This window comes from Mobula birostris, chromosome 31, assembly GCF_030028105.1.
Source record: "Mobula birostris isolate sMobBir1 chromosome 31, sMobBir1.hap1, whole genome shotgun sequence".
NCBI classification, from domain to species: Eukaryota; Metazoa; Chordata; class Chondrichthyes; order Myliobatiformes; family Myliobatidae; genus Mobula; species Mobula birostris.
Window position 1 is genome coordinate 5,034,228 of NC_092400.1, and position 24,974 is coordinate 5,059,201.

Genomic DNA, 24,974 nt, shown 5'->3' on the forward strand with positions numbered 1-24,974 from the left:
TTCCCATGATTATCTTGACTATACCTCCTCCCACCTCAACTCCTGGGGGCGGGGGGGGAGAGGGGAAATGCTAATCCCTTTTCTCAGTTCCTTCACCTTTGCTGCACCTGTTCTCAAGACACGCTTTCTATTCCAGGACATCAGAGATGTCCTCCTCCTTTAAAGAAGAGGTTTCTCTCCCTCTATTATTGATGCTGCCCTCACTTGCATCTCTTCCATTTCCTATACATCCGCGCTCACTCCTTCACTCCATTTTCCTGCCACCTTATAGTGATAGAGTTCCTCTTGCCCTTACCACCCTATCAGTCTCGGCATCCAATACATTATCCATGGCAACTTCTGCCATCTCCAAAGGTATCCTACCTCTAAACATATCTTTACTTCCACCTCCCCACTTAGCTCCCTCCTGGCTCTTATCCCTGCAAACAGCCTAAGTGCTACACTTGCCCATATACCACCTCCCTCACTTCCATTCAGGGTCCCAGGCAGTTCTTCCAGATGAGACATTTCACTTGCAAATCTGCTGAGGTTGTCTATTGTGTCCTGTGCTCTCTACTTTGGTGAGGCCGTCGTAAATTGGGGGACCGCTTCATTGAGTACCTCTACATCATCTGCCACAAGTGGGACTTCCCAGCGGCCAAACATCTTAATTCCGATTCCCAATCCGTTCTAATGTGTCAGTCCATGGCCTCCTCTTGTGCCAAAATGAGGCCACTCTCGGGGTGGAGGAGCAACACCCTATATTCTGTCTGGATAGCCTCCAATCTGATGACATGAATATCAATTTCTCCTTCTGGTAAACAAATTTACCCCCCCACTCCCAATCTCCACTCTGACCTTTTTACCTTGTCCCACCTGCTTAATACTTTCCCCTGGGTCCCCTCCTCCTTCCCTTTGTCCTATGGTCTATTGTCCTCTCCTATGAGAGTCTTTCTTTTCCTGCCCTTGACCTTTCTCACTTACCTGGCTTTACTTACCTATCACCTTCCAGCTAGCCTCTTTCCCCTCTTCCCCACTACCCATCTTTTTACTCTGGCATTTTCTCCCTTCCTCCTTAGTTCTGAAGTAGGGTCTTGGCCTGAAACGTGGACTGTCTCTTCATTTCCATTGATAGTTCCTGACCTGGTGAGTTCCTCCAGCATTTTGCAGAAATATTCCAGGAGTTCCAGCAATATTTTCTGCTGGGCTTGGTTTAGAATTACAGAATCTATTATCAGTTGTTCTTTACATCCATACCTTTTTGGCATTCTTTCTGCTCTTCTCTAAATATATTGTAGTTACCCATGTGAGTGGTGATTATTTATGAGATGCATGATGCTACACTTTTATATATAGTTTGTAAACCAGTAATAGGACGATATTTTGATGGGTCATTTGTGATTTCTCCTTTAGGTAAGACATGTGTTTTACCTTCTGTCAAATATTCGGGCACTTTTGCAGGATTTTAGAAATAATTTATGTATTAATGGGTATGGGTTATTATTATTTTTCTCTTTTGTATTTGCAGAGTTTGTTTTTTGCACATTGGTTGTTTGTCCTTTTGGGTGTGGTCTTTAATTGATTCTCTTATTGTTCTTGGATTTACTGAGCATACCTGCAAGAAAATTATTATTTCCCTGAATAATAAATTTACCGTTCTGGATACTGTTGGCGGGGACGACCGACCAGGTGTGAGCCACGGTGGCAGTGCCTCTGGCACTGAGTCTGACCCTGTGGTGCAGAAGGGTGGGACGGAGAAGAGGAGAGCTGTTGTCATTGGAGACTCTATAGTCAGGGGAGCAGACAGGAGATTTTGTGGACATGAGAAGGATACCCGCATGGTTTGTTGCCTCCTGGGTGCCAGGGTCTGGGATGTCTCTGACCGGGTGCACGACATCCTGGTACGAGAGGGAAAGCAACCAGAAGTCGTGATACATGTTGGCACCAACGCCATAGGCAGGAAGAGGGATGAGGTCCTGAAGTGTGAGTTTCGGGAACTAGGCAGAAGGCTGAAGAACAGGACCTCAAGGGTGGCATTCTCAGGATTGCTGCCAGTGCTACATGATAGGGATGGTAAGAATTGGAGGAGATGGCAGTTGAATGCGTGGCTGAGGAGTTGGGGCAGGGTTTTAGATCTTTGGATCATTGGGATCTCTTCTGGGGATGGTGGGACCTGTACAGATTGGATGGGTTGCACCTGAACTCGAGGGGGAGCAATATCCTTGCAGATAGGTTTGCTAGCATGGTTCGGGAGGGTTTAAACTAACTTGCAAGGGGATGGGACCTGGAGTGATAGCTCAGTGAAAGAAGTGCACGGAGTAAAGCCAGATCTAACATATAGAGAGGCTTTGAGGAAAGGGAAACAGAATAAAAGGTGTAAAGACAGTAAGGTAGAAGGGCTAAAGTACGTGTACTTCAATGCAAGAAGCATCAGGATCAAAGGTGATGAACTGAGAGTTTGGATACATACATGGAATTATGATGTAGTGGCCATCACAGAGACTTGGCTGGCATCAGGGCAGGAATGGATTCTCAATATTCCTGGATTTCAGTGCTTTAAAAGGGATAGAGAGAGGGGATAAAGGGGAGGAAGGGTGGCATTACTGGTCAGGGATACTATTACAGCTACAGAAAGGGTGGGTAATGTAGCAGGATCCTCTTTTGAATCAGTATGGGTGGAAGTCAGGAACAGGAAGGAAGCAGTTACTTTATTGGGAGTATTCTATGGGCTTCCTGGTACCAGCAGAGATAGTGAGGAGCAGATTGGGAGGCAGATTTTGGAAAGGTGCAAAAATAACAGGGTTGTTATCATGGGTGACTTTAACTTCCCTAATATTGATTGGCACCTGATTAGTTCCAAGGGTTTAGATGGGGCAGAGTTTGTTAAGTGTGTCCAGGATGGATTCCTGTCACAGTATGTGGGCAGGCCGACTAGGGGGAATGCCATACTAGATCTAGTACTAGGTAATGAACTGGGTCAGGTCACAGATTTCTGAGTGGGTGAGCATCTGTGGGGTAGTGACCACCACTCCCTGGCCTTTAGCATTATCATGGAAAAGGATAGAATCAGAGAGGACAGGAAAATTTTTAATTGGGGAAGGGCAAATTATGAGGCTATAAGGCTGGAACTTGCAGGTGTGAATTGGGATGATATTTTTGCAGGGAAATGTACTATGGACATGTGGTCGATGTTTAGGGATCTCTTGCAGGATATTAGGGATAAATTTGTCCCGGAGAGGAAGATAAAGAATGGTAGGGTGAAGGAACCATGGGTGACTAGTGAGGTTGAAAATCTAGTCAGTTGGAAGAAGGCAGCATACATGAGGTTTAGGAAGCAAGGATCAGATGGGTCTATTGAGGAATATAGGGTAGCAAGAAAGGAGCTTAAGAAGGGGCTGAGGAGAGCAAGAAGGGGGCATGAGAAGGCCTTGGCGAGTAGGGTAAAGGAAAACCTCAAGGCATTCTTCAATTATGTGAAGAACAAAAGGATGACAGGAGTGAAGGGAGGACCAATTAGAGATAAGGGTGGGAAGATGTGCCTGGAGGCTGTGGAAGTGAGCGAGGTCCTCAATGAACACTTCACTTCGGTATTCACCAATGAGAGGGAACTTGATGACAGTGAGGACAATATGAGTGAAGTTGATGTTCTGGAGCATGTTGGTATTAAGGGAGAGGAAGTGTTGGAGTTGTTAAAATACATTAGGACAGATAAGTCCCCGGGGCCTGACGGAATATCCCCCAGGCTGCTCCACAAGGCGAGGGAAGAGATTGCTGAGCCTTTGGCTAGGATCTTTATGTCCTTGTTGTCCATAGGAATGGTACTGGAGGATTGGAGGGAGGTGAATGTTGTCCCCTTGTTCAAAAAAGGTAGTAGGGATAGTCCGGGTAATTATAGACCAGTAAGCCTTGCGTCTGTGGTGGGAAAGCTGTTGGAAAAGATTCTTAGAGATAGGATCTTTGGGCATTTAGAGAATTATGGTCTGATCAGGGACAGTCAGCATGGCTTTATGAAGGGTGGATCGTGTCTAACAAGCCTGATAGAGTTCTTTGAGGAGGTGACCAGGCATATAGATGAGGGTAGTGCAGTGGATGTGATCTACATGGATTTTAGTAAGGCATTTGACAAGGTTCCAGACGATAGGCTTATTCAGAAAGTCAGAAGGCATGGGATCCAGGGAAGTTTGGCCAGGTGGATTCGGAGTTGGCTTACCTGCAGAAGGTCGTGATGGAGGGACTACATTCGGATTGGAGGGTTGTGACTAGTGGTGTCCCACAAGGATCGGTTCTGAGACTTCTGCTTTTCGTGATTTTTATTAATGACCTGGATGTGGGGGTAGAAGGGTGGGTTGGCAAGTTTGCAGACATCACAAAGGTTGGTAGTGTTGTAGATAGTGTAGAGGATTGTCGAAGATTGCAGAGAGACATTGATAGGATGCAGAAGTGGGCTGAGAAGTGGCAGATGGAGTTCAACCAGGAGAAGTGTGAGGTGGTACACTTTGGAAGGACAAACTCCAAAGTAAATGGCAGGATACTTGGTAGTGTGGAGGAGCAGAGCGATCTAGGGATACATGTCCACAAATCCCTGAAAGTTGCCTCACAGGTAGATAGGGTAGTTAAGAAAGCTTATGGGGTGTTAGCTTTCATAAGTCGAGGGATAGAGTTTAAGAGTCGCGATGTAATGATGCAGCTCTATAAAACTCTGGTTAGGCCACACTTGGAGTACTGTGTCCAGTTCTGGTTGTCTCACTATAGGAAGGATGTGGAAGCATTGGAAAGGGTACAGAGGAGATTTACCAGGATGCTGCCTGGTTTAGAAAGTATGCATTATGATCAGAGATTAAGGGAGCTAGGGCTTTACTCTTTGGAGAGCAGGAGGATGAGAGGAGACCTGATAGAGGTGTACAAGATATTAAGAGGAATAGATAGAGTGGATAGCCAGTGCCTCTTCCCCAGGGCACCACTGCTCAACACAAGGGGCTTTAAAGTAAAGGGTGGGAAGTTCAAGGGGGATATTAGAGGAAGGTTTTTTACTCAGTGGTTGGTGCGTGGAATTCACTGTCCGAGTCTGTGGTGGAGGCAGATACACTAGTGAAATTTAAGAGACTGCTAGACAGGTATATGGAGGAATTTAAGGTGGGGGGGGGGGTTATATGGAAGGCAGGGTTTGAGGGTCGGCACAACATTGTGGGCTGAAGGGCCTGTACTGTGCTGTACTGTTCTGTGTTCTAAAATGAATTTCAGGTTGTACAAAAATGAGAAAATTCGGGTTTGTATATGGTGACATGTATGTATTTTGATAATAAATTTAGTTTGAACTTTGTATTTCTCATGCTCAGGTTCAACTCTAGAGACTAAACATAGTCAGGATGAAGTAGACAATTATAGTGACGGACAACTGAAAGGTCAGGGTCACACTTCTCGGCTGGTCTTGGATTTTGAACAGAAGTCACCCATATGGCAACACACTTAGACGTGCATAGGAGATCATATGCTGCACACTAACTGCAATAAGTAAACTACAAAATGGAAAGTGTGCAAATTATTTCCTTGACATTTTGATTCTCCAGATGGTGGGAAATGAGGTGGTAAAGGGGTGATCTTATGCTATTTTATGAGAAGATGCCATTAGACTGGGTTGTGGGATGTCAGTGGATTTTGAAGGGTGATCTAGGGCTTTGTGGAAGGGAAAAGAGACTGGACATCCATGAGAAAGTGAATTGATTGAGACCAGGTAACTGTTAATGTGTAGGAAGCTGTTGGAAGTTTTGCAATGTAGGTAGAGTCTGGAGGAAGAGAGAGAAAAAATAAATGAAGGAAGAAGTTGTTTTGTGGAACATAACCAGGCCCGTGATAAACCTTGCAATTGACGCAGCCGCATTTCAAGGATGTGTGCTTAGCCCACTGCTCTGCTCTCTCATGATTGTGTGGTTGGGCCAGTGGCAGCGCCAGAGATTTTTTCTCGCTGGTGCTACAGTGGGGCTGAATTATTCAGTGATGGTGTTGAGGGATGTGCTGTATGGTAATAGGTATTCGCAAGGCCAGACGTGTGGCGTTCAAAGGTCAGTTTCAAGCATTACGTGCCTATCATAAATGCCTCTGTTGATTCACAAGCAACAGCAATTGATAGATCTAATATAGAAGTGAATTGTGACGGTGTCGACAGCATCGGGGATAAACCGGGCTACACAGAGTATAAACAAACAAACCAACAGAGCATCCGACCCACAGCGCACAATGTGAATCACACACCAATCCCGCAATCAGCGTCAAATGCATGCTTTTCAACTGAAAAACACAACGCTAACCCACAATGTCCACTGCTATTTGCATTACATAGACAGATAATGCCAAAAGATACACCGTTATTAAAGTGAAATGAGGCAAACAACAGATGCAAGGCTTTACTAGGCGTTGGACAAATCGTGCTCTGAGCATGCAATACCTCAATTAGTTCGGCTATTGAATTTGAAACAAAAATCAGTGGAATCACCGCTTGGAAGTCTAAGCAAAACCAGTAGGCTTAATAGCAGTAAATGTAATATTTTAGGATTTCCAGGAAACGTAAGGACTACGGGGTAGCCACCACAAAATAATAATAATCAGCATTAGTCTTGGCCCAAATTTTTGAAAAATCAACTGCCCTCACCATTGATGTTTTCAGAGAAGCACAAACTGTCTGTTGTTGTGATTGGTGGCAAAAGCATCAGTGATTTTCTGGATGTCAAGTGCTTTGGTCCTCCGGCTGTTTATAGCCAACAGGGCCAAGTTGCTGTTCCAAGCATCGCCGCTGCTTTTTCTTAGGTATTTTTTGAGGCATCTGAGGCAAGAGAAACTCCGTTTGCATGAGGCAGATGCCACAGGTAGAGTCAGTGATATGCAGATTAGTTTGTATAAATCTATAAATGCATCGTGGTAGAGTCTCATTAGAGCTAGAAATTCCACTGTGTCATTCACTGTCTGTCCTTGCTTTTGTTTCCAGCAGACGCCGAACCTGATGTAGCTCTGCAGTCAGGTTCACTTCAGTCACTCCATAGCATTGGGCCATTGGCCAAAGACAATTCTTGTCTAGGAAGAACTTGTGTTTGGGACTCAATGCTGAGGCTCCAGTCAGAACACCCCCAGTCTCAATTAAGAACCGTCTTTTCATTTCAGTCAGAAGTCTGTCTATAACCGGATAGAAACAGTGCAGAGGTCATCAGAGGATGTGACAGGTGTGCCTCAACAACAAAATCATGTAGGCGGCGGGGTGGCTGGACCTGTCTCCTTTCATGTGGTCTGCTCTGTATACCAGCCTTGATGCACATGTCCCGAGCTCTTGCCTGAATTCTCACTCCATGATTCCTCTCCCCGTTTTGCTGAGAGTGCATCGATAATAGACTGAGCCAAGTCCACAGCGGATGAAAGCTCCAAACTGGGAGATTGTAGCTGGTCTGACATGAACTTGGTGACTCGGAATAAATTGTCAAACAGAGTAAGAAGTAAAGGAAATTGCTTGTCAATCAGTCCATTTACACCTCTGGCCTCCGTTTTCCTCCGTGCATTTGGTTGACCCATTATATCCTGTAGTGTAGCTGGAATGGCAGGGAGTGATTTCCTTATAGCCCACAAAACTGTATACTGCCATGCCTAGCGTGTATCTGACAATTTCTGCAACTCCACGGGCTGTGCAGTTGATTCCAGTTCTCTGTTTCTTCATGAGAAGATCGTGGGCATCAGAGTTTGAAAAGAAGTTGTAAAGCAGCTGCACAGTTTCAAAAAACTCACCCACCTACTTGTTGTACATTGCTCACAACATCCACAAAAACAAGGTTAAGTCTGTGAGCATGGCAATGTATATATAATGCCTGCGGGACCACTTTCCTGAACCATTCTTGCACACCCGGGCATCACTGCCGCCCCGTCATAACACTGACCTATACACGCATTCTTATCAATAACGCACTGGGCGAGTGTCTATTTAATGCTTTTAAGAAGCGACTCTGCGTCCAACCCTTCTGCTGGAGTGAAGTGCAAGAATTCTTCAAGCGCTGTTTCGTTATTCAAACACCGCACCACCACTGATATTTGCTCCTTTTTACTTGTCTTTACTTTCATCCACCATGATGGCAAAATGTCCAGCCTCCTTGATTTCTGCACTTATTTGACGTCTGACCATATCTGCCGTAATTCCCATAATTTCATTTTGGATATCGTGATGGGTGTTTTTTTTTTTGCATTTCCAGGATTGTCCTTTTTTTTTTTCATTTCCAGGATTGTCCTTTTTTTTTTAGCTACAGTCTCATCAAACTTCCCAATTACACTGAGCAACTCAACAAAGTTTCCCCTATTGCCAGATCCATCATCCTCCCAGTGTCCTTGCTGAGCAATGCTTTGGCACGCAGTATAGCGTAGAGACTCAACTACTGCTCTCATATACTCACAATTTTCTTGGACAATCTTTGCATGTCCTTTGTCAAGCATATTTCCCGATCTTGAACCGTCTTGTTTTCTCAATCTGAATTCGGCCCATGCCTCCATAGCAAACTTATGAGCTGCACTTACATGGTGGGTTATGAAAGCTGTTGTAGCTTTCCGCCAGTTGCGGTAACTGGTGACAGTGAAGGTAGACTCAGAATGGAACCCATGTCCTCCACACAGGAAATGTCTGCATGCAAAGCAGAACGTAGTATCTTTCGTGATCGAATATTCCAGCCAGTCAAACCAGCCACAAACAAAACTCCTTTGCTGATTGCCAAACTGTTGCGAGCAGCAAAGGGTACTTTTTCAATGCTGGCTGACATCACTAACAGTATTCCCACTAGCACTAAGAGCAGCTTCATCCACATTCTCTTCCGAATCCCACTCCATTTCTTGTTCCTCTACTTCACCCTCACACTCCTTTGATGAACTGCTGTCATCCTCATCCCCAGTTACTACTTTCTGCATGTCACTTTCAATTATGACAGGCTCAGGCTGAAACACCACTGATTCCTCTGGATGAGGTCGTTTTCTCGCTAAAACTCGATCCATTTTTCACGCCGACCAAAATAATGCACGTGCCAGGCCCATGCTAGCTTGTAAAAGCACTGTGTGTGTGTGTGTGTGTGTGTGATCGATCCGTTAGTCTCGCAAGACCATGGATCTGCGCCTGAATGTATACTATCAATCTCTGGAGTGAGTGATATCACCACCTTAAGTGATCTTACATCAGCTTAACTGACCTGAGGACAGCAACGGCAAGACATTGACAATGAACGAATAAGCAGAAGTGTAGAGTGGACAAATTTCAGTTAATTTCTTGGTGGTGCTATGGTGGTGCTATTGTAATTTCTGCTGGTGCTATAGCACCAGCTAGCACCACCTTAGTGCCACCCCTGGGTTGGGCACAGCTCAAGCAGCATCTATAAATTTGCCAATGACACCACTGTTGGCAGAATCTCAGATGATGAGGGGGCATACAGGAGTGAGATCGATTGGCTAGTTCAGTGGTGTTGTAACAGAAATTTTGCACTTGACATAAGTTTGAGGAACTGATTGTGGCCTTCAGACAGGGTAAGTTGGAAGAATGTATACCAGTTCTCATCAAGGGGTCTGTAGTGGAAAGGGTAAGCAGCTTCAGTTTCCTGGGTGTCAGCATCTCAGAGGTTCTATTCTGGGCCCAACACATTGATGAAAACATGAAGTTCGCATGTTACCTGCAAAACTTCATTAGGAATTTGAGGAGATTTGGTACAGTATGTCACCAAAGATTGTAGCACATTTCTACGGATGACCAGGGGAAGCTTTCTGACTGGTTCCATCACCACCTGGTATGGAGGCTTCAATGCACAGGGTTGAAAAAAATTCTACAAAGGTGTGTAAGCTCAGCCAGCTTCATCACAGCACAAGCCTCTCCCACCATCGACGATATCTTCAGAAGACAATGCCTCAATAAGGCGGCATCCAACATAAAGGACCATCACCGTCCAGGAAATGTCCTCTTCTCATGACTACCTTCAGAGAGTTGGTACAGGAGCCTGAAGAGACACACTCAACAATTTAGGAACAATGTTTTCCCCTCCTCGATTCAATTTTTGAATGGCCCATGAACTCTCCCTTACTATTTTGCTGTCTTTTCACTTTATTTATTTACTTATTTGTCTATTATGACCTGTAGCATTTTTACTAACATGCTGCCACAAAGCAACAAATTTCACGGCATATGTCAGTGATGATAAATCTTATTCTGATTCTGTCTGTTAATATAGTCTTTATTAAATTTTGGGGAGGAGATAGAAATTGCGTATTGTTGAGGAGCCAAGGTTGCTGAGTTGGATCTCCAGAGGATATTAAATTGGGCACATTCTGGGAAACACTGGTTTGATGTTTTCTGATGGGATCCTTATTGTAAGGGGGGTATATGGTTTCAAACAATTATTGTTCAGCCTCTGCTAGTTTACCAAAAAAAACCAGACTTTTCCTCCAGTTTGAAATAATGTTGGTGTTGGTCATTGGTGAGCAGAGTGTTAAATGCTGAGAGATAGGTGGATTAGATTAGGAATTTCATTCTCACAGTATTTGCAACAACAATACCGGAAGATGTTAAAAGAATCCAAGAGAAAAGATTTGGGTATATTCAGAAATCTGAATTCAGGAGGAAGAGACATTAAAATTTCTTTTGGGGGAAATAGACACAAGACAAAAGCAGCAGAAAAGCTCCATATTGCATCAGAATCAGGGTTCATTGACATGGGGTTGTAGGGGATAAAGCCTACATTGGCCTTATCCAATGGATCATCAGAGAGAAGATTGGAAGAGATGCTGAAAACAGCATGGATAGGTCTGAAAGATGGGGGTGGGGTGAGGTAATAGACTGCATTAGAATTAAGAATTGAAGGGTGTGAGCTTTAGACATTTGAAAGGAAGGAGAAAAGTCCTCAAGCACTGACTTTTTGGAGGAAGAATTGGGTACAATGGATCATGACAGCTTTGAAAGAGTGTAAATCAGTGCTGCTGGCTGAGAGGACTCACAGATGCACAGTATTGTAAAGTCTTGTTTTACAGCAGTAGTGCAGGACATAAAAATTAGTTACAAATAAATAGTGTAAAGGTAAATAACGAAGTAGAGTTCATGGACAGAGCAGAAATCTGATGATGGAGGCGAAGAAACTGTTCTTAAAATATTGAATGTGGGTCTTCAGGCTCTTGTAGCTTCTCCTTGATGGTAGCAATGAGAAGAGGGCAAGGTTTGTTGAAGGACTTTAATGATGGATGCCACCTTCTTGAGATCGAATGGTACAATGAGATCAGTTGTGCAAGAAATGCTTAATATCTACAGAATCTGTGGAAACTGATGTGTTGATTGATTGTTATCCTCCACCAGGAATAGGTGTTATATCAGATATCCAAAATGCTGGAGGAACTCACATAAAGGGTCTTTGCCTGAAACATTGACTTTTTATTCCTTTCCATTGACACTGCCTGCCCCGCTGAGTTCCTTCAGCATTTTGTGTATTACTTTTTCAAATCTGTCTTATGTACACATTCTAAAATTATCCAAAGTTGGTCTCCCATGCCCCTTTTTAAAATTTTTGCTTCTCACCTTAAATCTCTGCCCTCTAAATTTCGACACTCTATCCAGGAAAAAAGACTAACCATTCATCTTATATGTCCCTTATGATCTTATATACTTAAATAAGGTCACCCTTCAGAATTCTTCACTTGTGGGGGGGCGGGGGGGGATGCGTGCGTGGGAGCTCCAGCCTTCTTAATCTTAATATGTGTGCTCCTAAAAGAACGCTACTGCTGAGGGGGTACCTCGCCAATTACTGGAAACTAAGGGCATGAAAAATAGTTGCCAAAAATAATTATTTAGCCTTTTGCTCTTCCTAGCCGTTAATTGATTTATTACTAATTTTACTGCATTAAACCCTATATTCTCTTAATATTTCAAATTCTGTCAACTCTGTCTTGCATATATTTGGTGATGGAGCTTTCGTATTCCTCCTAGTTGGAAAATTCTAAAAATTGACTACACGCTGTCTGAAGAAAATCTTTCTGAATGGCCAACCAGCTGGACCTTAAGCAGTTGGATCAAGAGTAGGTCCTATAGCTCTTCAAGATTACACTGCCAGTCATTGGAATAAAGATTGATGCATTTGAGCATTATCTTGTTGAGCACTTGTATGTCTCAATTCCCTTGATGTCAAGAAAACTCTGCTTGGAAGTGAACATAATGCCTGCAATTTCAGAGCCTTGCGGGTAGAAAAATTCAGTGATTCACCAACCTCTGAGTAAAGAAATCTCTTTGCAGTCCTAAAAGACCTATCATTCATTCTAATACCATGCCCTCTAGACCTAAATTCTTGCAACCAGGGAAATAATCTTCTCTGCATCAAACCTGCTAAGCCTCATATTTTGTAATTTCTTTCTTCTAAACTTGTATACAAGCTCTTTCTGCTGAACTGCTCACTATTTGTTATAACTGTCATGCCACTGAATCAGTCTGAACCTTTACTGGATCAAAGTTCAAAGAAAATTCATTATCAAAGTACATCTGTCACTATATCCAACCCTGAGATTACTTTTCTTGTGAGAATTCGGAATAAATACAAGAAATGCAATAGAATCACATCCAACATGATGGAAAACAAATGTGCAAAAGACAACAAATTGTGCAAATACAAAACAAAAATCGCATTATAAATAACAAATAAATAAGCAATGCCTGTAGAAGACATGAGATGAAGAGTTCTTGAAAGTGAGTCCATAGGTTTTAGAATCTGTTCAGTGTTGGGGTGAGTGAAGTTATCCACTCTGGTTCAAGAGCCTGATGGGTAGGTGTAATAACTATTCCTGAACCTGGTGGTGTAGGTCCTGAGGCTCTTGTACCACCTCTCTGGCAGCAGTGCGAAGAAAATATGGCCTGAATGATGAGGCCCTTGATGGATGCTGCTTTCCTGTAATAGCACTCCTTTAGATGTGCTCAATGATGGGGAGGGCTTTATCTGTGATGGACTTTTATCTATGGGGAGGGCTTTTATCTATGAAAAAGTAGTATTCACTACTTTTTCTTTGGCTTTTCCATTCAACAGTGCTTCCATACCAGGCCATGATGCAACCAGTCAATGTACTCTCCACTTCACATATATAGATGTTTGCCAAAGTTTTAGATGACATGCCGAATCTTTGCAAACTCTTAAGAAAGTAGAGGTGCTGTTGTGCCTTCTTTGTAATTACACTTACATACTGGACCCAGGACAGATGCTCAGAAATGATAATGCCAAGGAATTTAAAGTTGCCAAAGTGTAATTGTTTCTTTGCTTGTATTGAGAGATCAGCCCTGAACATAGTAGTCCAGCTACAGACTCAGATGTGTGTTCAGATCTACACCATTATACAAAAAGAAAGCATGCATAATATCACTGATTTGCTTTTTATCTTTACCTGTCACTCCATAAAATATAATTCCCTTTTTAAAGAGATCTGTATATTTGTGGCTTGCAACCTCAAAGGTAATTTGAGAAAAATTAATTGTGCAACAAAAATAGTTATCATTTGCACAAAGCTCTTATTTGCTTTTGTAATATACCGCTAGCTTGGCCAAAGTTTTGAATTGCACAATGGCTTGATCAGTCATTTTCACTAAATCACTGGGCTAAGTTTATAAAAGAAAATCTTGTACCTTTCATTTGTGCTAATAAGTTTTAAGTAATTTTGTTGCTATATCGGTCGAGCCTCAAAACACAATTGCTTGTTTTCTAGCCTACTTGTGTAAGCCTGAAGACAACGTATACAACATTGACTTCACACGGTTTAAGATCCGCGATATGGAAACTGGGACAGTTTTGTTTGAAATTGCCAAGCCACCATCCTCTGGTAAGTAGCCACTGGTAATGCTCCTAAAATCTTTAAAGCTAAGAGGTTGTTGATGGTTTTCTTAGATATAACACTTTATTTGAGTCTATAGCTAGCTTTGGACAGTGTTTCAATAGTTAATTCATTTTTTGTTAGTTCCATCTTTTTTATGTATGTTGTACTTTTGTATTCAGTGAGTTTGAAATCTCAGTGAAAGTTTTAATGTTCTAATTTATCAAGTTGGTTGTGAAAAATTGAAGCTGCTTGAAAATCTAGGGCAATCTTATTTCTACAATATTTGCTCTGAAGTTTGAATCTTTATACATTTGTAAATATAATCACTTCATGTCGTGTTTGTCTCCTTCAGTGTACTTATCTTTTAGTATGTCCAATCTATCTTTATTAGTTTCAAAAATGCTTTGATTTATTTTTCCATTTCTTCCCTGGTCTAGGAGACATCTAATTATTTTCATTAGTAGCCTGTAATAACAAGGTATTTTTAATATTTCAAGATCCAAGCATGAGTTGAAACTTAACCAATGTCCATTTAGCTGAAATAGTCCTTGTTCCCTTAGATCACTTTGAATCCTGAAACCTTCGATCAATAAAAGGGGAGGGACAGGAGTGTGAAACCAAGCAAGTGGGTAAAGAAAAAGGATCTACACTTTTCTAATATCAGTTGTCCCCGTGTTTTTTCACCTTTATACTGATCAGCTTCCATAAATATTACTTGATGTCAATTAACACCAATGTATGTCATTTATTTCTGGTCTCTACCCTCTCGTAGTCACTACCCTTGTTCTTCCCATTCCCTTTCCTTAAAAAATGACCATTTTCTATATTTTTCCAGTTCTAAGTATCAATTGTTTACCCTGTTTCTATCTATAAAGTCACCTCCTGACCTGAATTTTCCAGCATTCTATGTTTATTCTTGGATTCACAGTATTTTTAAAACCTGGATTCGTAGCTGCATTCTGGGGACTATACAAGGGGTAACTGCAAGGATATTGCATGCACTTGTTTTTCAGATTTCCTATATTCTTGGAAGATTCCAGTAGATTGGAAATGTATTCTGGATTGCCTCAAATGCTAGTTTACCCTTATTTTAAAAACAGGAGATCAGCAAGTGGAAATGGAGATGATGTTTCGAATAGTAGGGGAGTATAGGACCTGGGGGCACAAACTTAGGATACAATGATATTCCTTTAGAATAGAGGTGAGGAATTTCTTTAGCTGGAAAATGATTAATCTGTGTAATTCGTTGCCATAGACAACTATGGAGGCCAAGTCATGGGTATATTTAAAGCAGGCATTGATTGATAGGTTCTTGATTAGGAAAGGCGTTGAAGCTTACATGGAGAAGGCAAAAGGATAGGGCTGAGAGGGATAATCTGATTGAATAGCAGAGCAGACTCAATGAGCCGAATGGCCTAATTCTGCTCCTGTGTCTTATGGTCAAAATAGGTGTACACGGTTCCAGGTGTGTACTCACTAAAATGTTCAATGCAACAAAATTTCTGTTTTAAATTCCTGCAACCAAGCAATAAAGGCCCATATGTCATTTGTCTTAATTCCATAAGCAGCTTGCTTGCTAACCTTTTGTGTTAGGCAGTTAATGGAAGGGCTCTGGAGAGCGTTGTTTAATAGGGAGATTCATGATTTGGAGCAACGCATGTAGTTAAGATGATAAAGAAGGAATTTGCTGTAACGGTGGGCATTGAGTACAAGGTTTGGGGCATTATCTTATGAGTATATAAGACATTGGTGAGAGTCCACAGAGTATTCTGTGTAGCTCTGGTCTCCTAGCTATAGGAAGGATGTCATTTGAGTTGAAAAGGGTGCAGAAAAGTTCTGCAAAAATTTAACCAGGACTGGAGGGCTGGTGTTTGAGGAACAACAGGATCGGTAGGGGCTTTTGTCCGTGGAGCATGGGAGGCTGAAGATGACCTTGTAAAGATAGATAAAATCATGAAGGGCATAGAAAGGATGGTTTGTTATAGCCTTTTACCCCAAGGTGGGGGAGGGCTGGGCTTTAAAACTAGATGGCATAGATTTAAGGTGTGATGAAAATTAGTTGACCTGAAACTTCGATATGGGGAAAGGGTAGGAAAGTTGTATTGTGAACAGCCATCAACTCCACCTCGAACTGGCAGTTTTGGAACAGATTCAGTTGGCTACACAGTCTGTATTAGTTCCTGTTCCTAATGTTTGGAAGGATCATTACAAAGTGGATTATATATTTCTAGAAGAAAAGTGTCTCAAGTAGAATGTGATTATAATTTGATTGTTGAGGCTTTTTTACACTGAGGCTGTTGAGACAGTAATTTTGCATTGTTTGCAAACTAAAAGAATACTCCAAATCGGTATTTACTTAAAAGCATTGAATAGGGTTCATTTTGATTTTTTTAAAAAATCCTCATTAAGTAACTGGAGGTCAGAAGCAACACATTCAATGCTCACTTTGCTCTGAACAAGCTAATTTCATCCAGAGATGAGGAAGCTTTCCAGTAGGCACTACAGTTTGCTTCAATCCTCATTTTGTTTTAATTATAAAGGGTGGTGGCGGGAATTGTTCTCGACTGCATCTTGCTTAAGTGAATGTGCATAACTTTCTGCTGAAGGCATAGTTGATTTTTTTTCCATCTCATTACCATCCTTCTCAAATATTTTGCTTTCAAGTGGCAAGGTGTAAATACGCAATAGACAATAACATATTGACAATGGAGGGGTTTTGACGTGCAAAACTAATCTTAGAAAATTGATAGCAAAGCACATGTTATGTTTTCCTGTGACAATTATGAAGCTAAATTCAGTAAATATATTAACTCATGATATGGTACAGAGGCTAGATTTCATCTAGATCAGAGGTTCCCAACCTCTTTTATGCCATGGATCCCTAGTGTTAACCAAGGGATCCGTGGACCCCAGATTGGGAACCCCTGATCTAGCGGAATGTTTCTTGATTAACTAACACATTGGTTGATTTGCAGTGATGTGAACCCTTCATTGTACAAATTATGGCAAAGCACCATTACTACCTTATGCCAATTCTAGTTGCCAATTAATAGATAATCCATTGGCTTTTTAAAAGTAGCACATGGAAATGATGGATGGGCATCCTTGTATCACAGTGAAACACCATAAGATATTCCACGAACCATAAATGACAACTATCACAATTCAGAATTATTCAGTTTATCAGATTTTTCATAATGTGCAGTAGGGTGTCTGTAGATCTTTAAATGTTGAATTGCTAAATTTACATCTTCAGAGTTAGAAGACGACGATGATGAGAATGGGAGAATGGATTCCAGTTCTGGAAGGTTTGTTCGTTACCAATTCACTCCTGCCTTCTTGAGGCTGAGAACAGTTGGTGCAACGTAAGTTCAATTGATTTTTCTTTCTGCACCTTTAAGATTTGGTTAGAATTACCTGTAGAGTATGCATAATATTTGATCTGCTTACAGTCTGATACTATGGGTGATTAGGGAAGATGCCTACCACTTTCTTGTGTAACATTTCTTTTCCATTCTTGGCCTACAACAAATGCCGAGACGATAAATCATACTTCATCCGATCCTTCCCTATGTGTCGCTTGTAGATTTATCTGAACGAGGCAGAATTGGCAGAAGAGACAACCTCACAGTTCTATCTGAGGGCACCTACAAGTGCTGAGTGGAACTACCATTCTGCTGTCATCCTTGGATCTGGGGATCAGTTTTAATGAGGAGTGTATACACGGTGTACAAACATAGATACAGTGGTAAGCTATACAAAAGCAGGCAAAACTAAAAATGAGGTACAGTCCAGATAAAGCTACACCATAAACTTAAAAGGTATGCAAAAACACATTACAAAAAAATCTGAACTATCTAACAAGCAGTCAATTACAATAAAGTTTTGTAGTCCAACCACATAGTCTAAATGTATTTGCAGGTGTATTCAGTCCTTTAAAATCAATGGAGCAGCTGATTGTAGTTAGCACAATAAGAGTTAGGGATTCTAGCAATAACAGTTGTAATGCTGAAATTTCACACTCCAGATTTAGCTATGCTTTTTTTGAAGTTGTTTCAATACAGCCATAACGTGAAGAAGTATTAGAACATTCTATTTAGATTCCACTCAGGACTACATAAACAACAGGGCTCTTAACAGCCTTCTCCAAAATTAAGCCAAAGAATTGAATTCCAGGTGTACGTATGCTGTTGATATCAAAGCAGTATTTAACAGTGTGACATGCAAGACCACAGTAAATTTTAAGTGAATTTGGATAGAGAGAAAGTGCTCCAGTTATAGAGGTAATAGCTAGAACAAAGGAAAACATTAAGCACAAGAAAAGGAAAATATTGTTGTTGAAGCCAATCATTTTACTTGCAGACATTACTGTTGCTGAACCTTGGGTAGTATTCCAGCACCAGCCACTTGCTTCATCAGCAACCTTTGCTCCATCATAAGGGCTGTCATAAGGATATTTACTGATGACTATGCATCCAGTTCCATTTTCAAATACTTGCATAATATATGCACATCCAAATAGAATTGGGTATGGACACAAGTCACGAGGTCAATGTAGGCCATTCAGTCCACCAAGTCAATGGCTTGCTGTCTGCTGATCTATCAAACCGGTCTCATTCCCCCATTCTGTTTTTATAGCTCTGTGAGCTTGTTTACCTCCTGTCTATCCATTTTCATTCCCAAGTTATTAATCATCATTACTTCAATCCATTTTGTAGGCAATGAATTCTTGGTCAATGCAACTCTTTTTGAAAAGTTAATACTTGCTTTCTTGCATGTCTCTTGCCCAATTCTTGCACCATTCATTCTGTCAATTTTATCTAAGCCTGCTATGACTTTGTGCATTTCAGTCAAATTTCCCCTCAACCTACCTTCCTCCAAAGATGATAGTCCCCGTATCTCCAATCGATCTTGGAAGCTGAAATTCTTCATCCTTGGAGCCTTCGCAGTGATCTACTCATCACCCTTGTGTACCTTCATTTCTATCATAAACTGAAAGTAATATTCTAGTTGTGAAGAATATCAGAATAATTCTGTTGTCATTATCTCTTTTGAAACCCAGGATTCTGCATATTAGCTGTTCTCTTAGTGTATCTTTCAAAAATGGTCGCATATGCAGAGTAGAAGCTGTCCTTGAGCCTGGAGGTACATGCTTTCAGGCTTAAGTTTGTTCTGCCTGGTGTTGGAGGGGAGAAGAGAAAATATATACATATTCTTCTGAATTGTGATGTGGACTACTGTCAGGATAGCTGAAGTGAACTCTGTGGCAGTTAGTATGAGCAACACTTTGCCATTAGATAATCCAAGCAGGTTGAGCAGGAGCCCATCAGAACCATTACGTATGAGTCTATGAAATACTGTAATGAAATTAACTCAAAGCATTTTTTGATTGTACCTTGGTTTCCTCACTTCCTAAACTGTGTCTAAAACTATACAATACAGTTTCCAGTTACTAAAATTACATTGCAGAATCATTTTAACATTTAATTTTGACTCAGCAAGTTGTTTCTATCGAGATCAATAGAAATAAATTGGCATTGTAGGTCCATATCGCATAGAAGGGAGATAGTTGGCTCTTTAAACCATCCCTTTGATAAGAACCGGCTAATTCATTGCACTTTTCTACTTCTGTTCCATGGCCATGCAGTTATTTTTTCCCTTTTTTAATCTACATATCCTGTTCCATTTCTTTGAAGTTACTATTGAGATTGTTTCCGTCATCTGATCAATAAGTACGTTCTATTCACGACAACTCGGTACATGAATACTTTTCAAAGTTCAAAGTAAATTTATTACCAAACGACATACATGTTATCTACTACCCTGAGATTTGTTTTCTTGTGGGACATTCATAATAAATACAAAGAAACAATAGAATCAATGAAAAAAATCACAACAAAGATGGGCAAACGATGGATAAGCAAAAGAGAATAAATGTGTAAATACAAAAAAAGAAATAAAAACAAAATAATAAGTAAGTAATAAATATCAAGAACATGAGTTGTAGAGTCCTTGAAGTGAATCCATGGTTGTGGAATCAGTTCGGTATTAAGGTGAGTGAAGTTATCCATGTTGGTTCAACAGTCTACCCGGTGGCTGTGCCCAGTCTACAGAGTACCCTGGTGGCTGTGCCCCTTAACAATAGGTACTCCTGTTTGAGTACTGTTGGGGGGACAGCTTACCCGGGGAAGCGACAGTGGCCGTGCCTCCGACACAGAGTCCGGCCCTGTAGCTCAGAAGGGTAGGGAAAGGAAGAGGAGGGCAGTTGTGATAGGGGACTCGATAGTAAGGGGGTCAGATAGGCGATTCTGTGGACGCAGTCCAGAGACCCGGATGGTAGTTTGCCTCCCTGGTGCCAGGGTCCGGGATATTTCTGATCGTGTTCAAGATATCCTGAAGTGGGAGGGTGAGGAGCCAGAGGTCGTGGTACATATAGGTACCAATGACATAGGTAGGAAAAGGGAAGAGGTCCTGGAAGGAGAATATAGGGAGCTAGGAAGGGAGTTGAGAAAAAGGACCGCAAAGGTAGTAATCTCGGGATTACTGCCTGTGCCACGCGACAGTGAGAGTAGGAATGCGATGAGGTGGAGGATAAATGCGTGGCTGAGGGATTGGAGCAGGAGGCAGGGATTCAAGTTTTCGGATCATTGGGACCTCTTTTGGCGCAGGCGTGACCTGTACAAAAAGGACGGGTTACACTTGAATCCTAGGGGGACCAATATTCTGGCAGGGAGATTAGCGAGGGCTACTGAGGTGACTTTAAACTAGAATGGTTGGGAGGTGGGAATCAAATTAAAGAGGCTAGGCGAGAGGAGGTTAGTTCACAACAGGGGGATGGGAACCAGTGCAGAGAGACAGAGGGGTGTAAAGTGAGGGTAGAAGCAAAAAGTAGTAAGGAGAAAAGTAAAAGTGGCAGGTCGACAAATCCAGGGCAAGCATCGAAAAGGGCCACTTTTCAACATAATTGTATAAGGGCTAAGAGAGTTGTAAAAGAGCGCCTGAAGGCTTTGTGTGTCAATGCAAGGAGCATTTGTAACAAGGTGGATGAATTGAAAGTGCAGATTGTTATTAATGATTATGATATAGTTGGGATCACAGAGACATGGCTCCAGGGTGACCAAGGATGGGAGCTCAACGTTCAGGGATATTCAATATTCAGGAGGGATAGACATGAAAGAAAAGGAGGTGGGGTGGCGTTGCTGGTTAAAGATGAGATTAACGCAATAGAAAGGAAGGACATAAGCCGGGAAGATGTGGAATCGATATGGGTAGAGCTGCGTAACACTAAGGGGCAGAAAACGCTGGTGGGAGTTGTGTACAGGCCACCTAACAGTAGTAGTGAGGTCGGGGATGGTATTAAACAGGAAATTAGAAATGTGTGCAATAAAGGAACAGCAGTTATAATGGGTGACTTCAATCTACATGTAGATTAGGTGAACCAAATTGGTAAAGGTGCTGAGGAAGAGAATTTCTTGGAATGTATGCGGGATGGTTTTTTGAACCAACATGTCGAGGAACCAACTAGAGAGCAGGCTATTCTAGACCGGGTTTTGAGCAATGAGGAAGGGTTAATTAGCAATCTTGTCGTGAGAGGCCCCTTGGGTAAGAGTGACCATAATATGATGGAATTCTTCATTAAGATGGAGAATGACATAGTTAATTCAGAAACAAAGGTTCTGAACTTAAAGAGGGGTAACTTTGAAGGTATGAGACGTGAATTAGCTAAGATAGACTGGCAAATGACACTTAAAGGATTGACGGTGGATATGCAATGGCAAGCATTTAAGGATTGCATGGATGAACTACAACAATTGTTCATCCCAGTTTGGCAAAAGAACAAATCAAGGAAGGTAGTGCACCCGTGGCTGACAAGAGAAATTAGGGATATTATCAATTCCAAAGAAGAAGCATACAAATTAGCCAGAAAAAGTGGCTCACCTGAGGACTGGGAGAAATTCAGAGTTCAGCAGAGGAGGGCAAAGGACTTAATTAGGAAGGGGAAAAAAGATTATGAGAGAAAACTGGCAGGGAACATAAAAACTGACTGTAAAAGCTTTTATAGATATGTAAAAAGGAAAAGACTGGTAAAGACAAATGTAGGTCCCCTACAGACAGAAACAGGTGAATTGATTATGGGGAGCAAGGACATGGCAGACCAACTGAATAATTACTTTGGTTCTGTCTTCACTAAGGAGGACATAAATAATCTTCCAGAAATAGTAGGGGACAGAGGGTCCAGTGAGATGGAGGAACTGAGCGAAATACTTGTTAGTAGGGAAGTGGTGTTAGGTAAATTGAAGGGATTAAAGGCAGATAAATCCCCAGGGCCAGATGGTCTGCATCCCAGAGTGTTTAAGGAAGTAGCCGAAGAAATAGTGGATGCATTAGTGATAATTTTTCAAAACTCATTAGATTCTGGACTAGTTCCTGAGGATTGGAGGGTGGCTAATGTAACCCCACTTTTTAAAAAAGGAGGGAGAGAGAAACCGGGGAATTATAGACCGGTTAGCCTAACGTCGGTGGTGGGGAAACTGCTGGAGTCAGTTATCAAAGATGTGATAACAGCACATTTGGAAAGTGGTGAAATCATCGGACAAAGTCAGCATGGATTTGTGAAAGGAAAATCATGTCTGACGAATCTCATAGAATTTTTTGAGGATGTAACTAGTAGAGTGGATAGGGGAGAACCAGTGGATGTGGTATATTTGGATTTTCAAAAGGCTTTTGACAAGGTCCCACACAGGAGATTAGTGTGCAAACTTAAAGCACACGGTATTGGGGGTAAGGTATTGATGTGGATAGAGAATTGGTTAGCAGACAGGAAGCAAAGAGTGGGAATAAACGGGACCTTTTCAGAATGGCAGGCAGTGACTAGTGGGGTACCGTAAGGCTCAGTGCTGGGACCCCAGTTGTTTACAATATATATTAATGATTTGGATGAGGGAATTAAATGCAGCATCTCCAAGTTTGCGGATGACACGAAGCTGGGCAGCAGTGTTAGCTGTGAGGAGGATGCTAAGAGGATGCAGGGTGACTTGGATAGGTTGGGTGAGTGGGCAAATTCATGGCAGATGCAATTTAATGTGGATAAATGTGAAGTTATCCACTTCGGTGGCCAAAATAGGAAAACAGATTATTATCTGAATGGTGGCCGATTAGGAAAAGGGGAGGTGCAACGAGACCTGGGTGTCATTATACACCAGTCATTGAAAGTGGGCATGCAGGTACGGCAGGCGGTGAAAAAGGCGAATGGTATGCTGGCATTTATAGCGAGAGGATTCAAGTATAGGAGCAGGGAGGTACTACTGCAGTTGTACAAGGCCTTGGTGAGACCACACCTGGAGTATTGTGTGCAGTTTTGGTCCCCTAATCTGAGGAAAGACATCCTTGCCATAGAGGAAGTACAAAGAAGGTTCACCAGATTGATTCCTGGGATGGCAGGACTTACATATGAAGAAAGACTGGATGAACTGGGCTTGTACTTGTTGGAATTTAGAAGATTGAGGGGAGGATCTGATTGAAACGTATAAAATCCTAAAGGGATTGGACAGGCTAGATGCAGATTGTTCCCGATGTTGGGGAAGTCCAGAACGAGGGGTCACAGTTTGAGGATAAAGGGGAAGCCTTTTAGGACCGAGATTAGGAAAAACTTCTTCACACAGAGAATGGTGAATCTGTGGAATTCTCTGCCACAGGAAACAGTTGAGGCCAGTTCATTGGCTATATTTAAGAAGGAGTTAGATATGGCCCTTGTGGCTACGGGGATCAGGGGGTATGGAGGGAAGGCTGGTGCAGGGTTTTGAGTTGGATGATCAGCCATGATCATAATAAATGGCGGTGCAGGCTCGAAGGGCCGAATGGCCTACTCCTGCACCTATTTTCTATGTTTCTAATTATTAATGGGTAATAACTGTTCCTGAAACTGTCCTATAGGACATGTGGCTCTTGTTCCACCTCCCTGATGGCAGCAGAGAGAAAAGAGCACGGCCCAGATGGATGGGGTCCTTGATGATAGACGCTGCTTTCCTGTGACAGTGTTCCTTGCAGATGTACTCAGTGATGGGCAGTGCTTTACTTGTGATGGACTGGGTGGTGTCCACTACATTTTGTAGGCTTTTCCATTCAAGGGTGTTAGTGTTACCATACCAGGCTGTGATGTAACCAGTCAGCATACTTTCCATTGCCCATCTATAGAAGTTTATCAAAGTTTTACATGACATGCCAAATCTACACAAACTTCTGAGAAAGCAGAGGCACTGCTGTGCTGCCTTTGTAATGGCAGTTACATGCTGGACCCCAGGGCAGATCCTCAGAAATGATAAAAGGATTTCTTCTTTTTTGTCTGTGCTTTTATGCCATTCATCTTCATTTCTTGTGGAAATTTTCCTTTTTGTAATGTTAAAACTTCTTGCCATTTTGGTCACCTCTTTACTCTGCCTCCCTGCTTTGAGGACAATCCTAGCTTCAGTCTTTCCACATAACTTTAGTGTGCTCAGAAGTCCTGATATTCTTCCTGAAAACCGGTCTCAGTGTTCTGTGTGAGGCCAACCTGTGCTTTATGCAATTTTATTCTTTACTGACTTTTGCACTGCATTTCTCCATGAGTGAAATGAAGGTTTTCATATGCATTTAAGCCATTCAACGTTTCTGCTGGATTTGAAGATTTGTGTGCATGCCATCGCTCTTCCTAAAACTTCTGTAGAATTTTGTAATTTAATTTACACAGCCTTTCTCCATTCTTCCTTTCAAATGAATCTCTTCTCTTCCAAAATAGAAATCTTTATTATGTTCAATGGCCAATAGTTTGTTAAATAAGTAGGAACTAATAGCATTTACATTGCATTTTTCTCAGTACTTAATTACAACTAATAGCTTAATTCTTTGAAAGATTGGTGCAGTTGTGAATGGGGAAGTGTGATATGCTTGGGTTATGTCAGGGGTTGCAGGGGGGGTACAGCTCTCAGCAGTTCTACTGTGTCCTAAACTGAATGATTTCTTCAAAGCCACCAGTTATGCAGTGGTTTCCAGTTAATTGTGACACATCAGGACCAGTACATTTTGGCCCAATTAAGTGCCTGCCCCAATTAGCTGAAGTTTCATGGAAATAGTTTAAAAAGGTATTTAAAAAAAAAGACAAACTACCATTTAACTGAGTAACAAATTGT

At 41.8% G+C, this 24,974-nt stretch overlaps 1 protein-coding gene across 1 annotated transcript in view; it reads left to right on the forward strand.

The window, feature by feature from the left end:
- The window catches only part of unc119b (unc-119 lipid binding chaperone B), a 64,246-nt gene that overhangs the window by 20,846 nt on the left and 18,426 nt on the right, over positions 1 to 24,974 (forward strand). The window contains exons 2-3 of the mRNA XM_072247595.1: positions 13,702 to 13,815; positions 17,066 to 17,174. Of these exons, the coding sequence (XP_072103696.1) occupies positions 13,702 to 13,815; positions 17,066 to 17,174 (223 nt within the window). The remainder of the gene's footprint in view (positions 1 to 13,701; positions 13,816 to 17,065; positions 17,175 to 24,974) is intronic.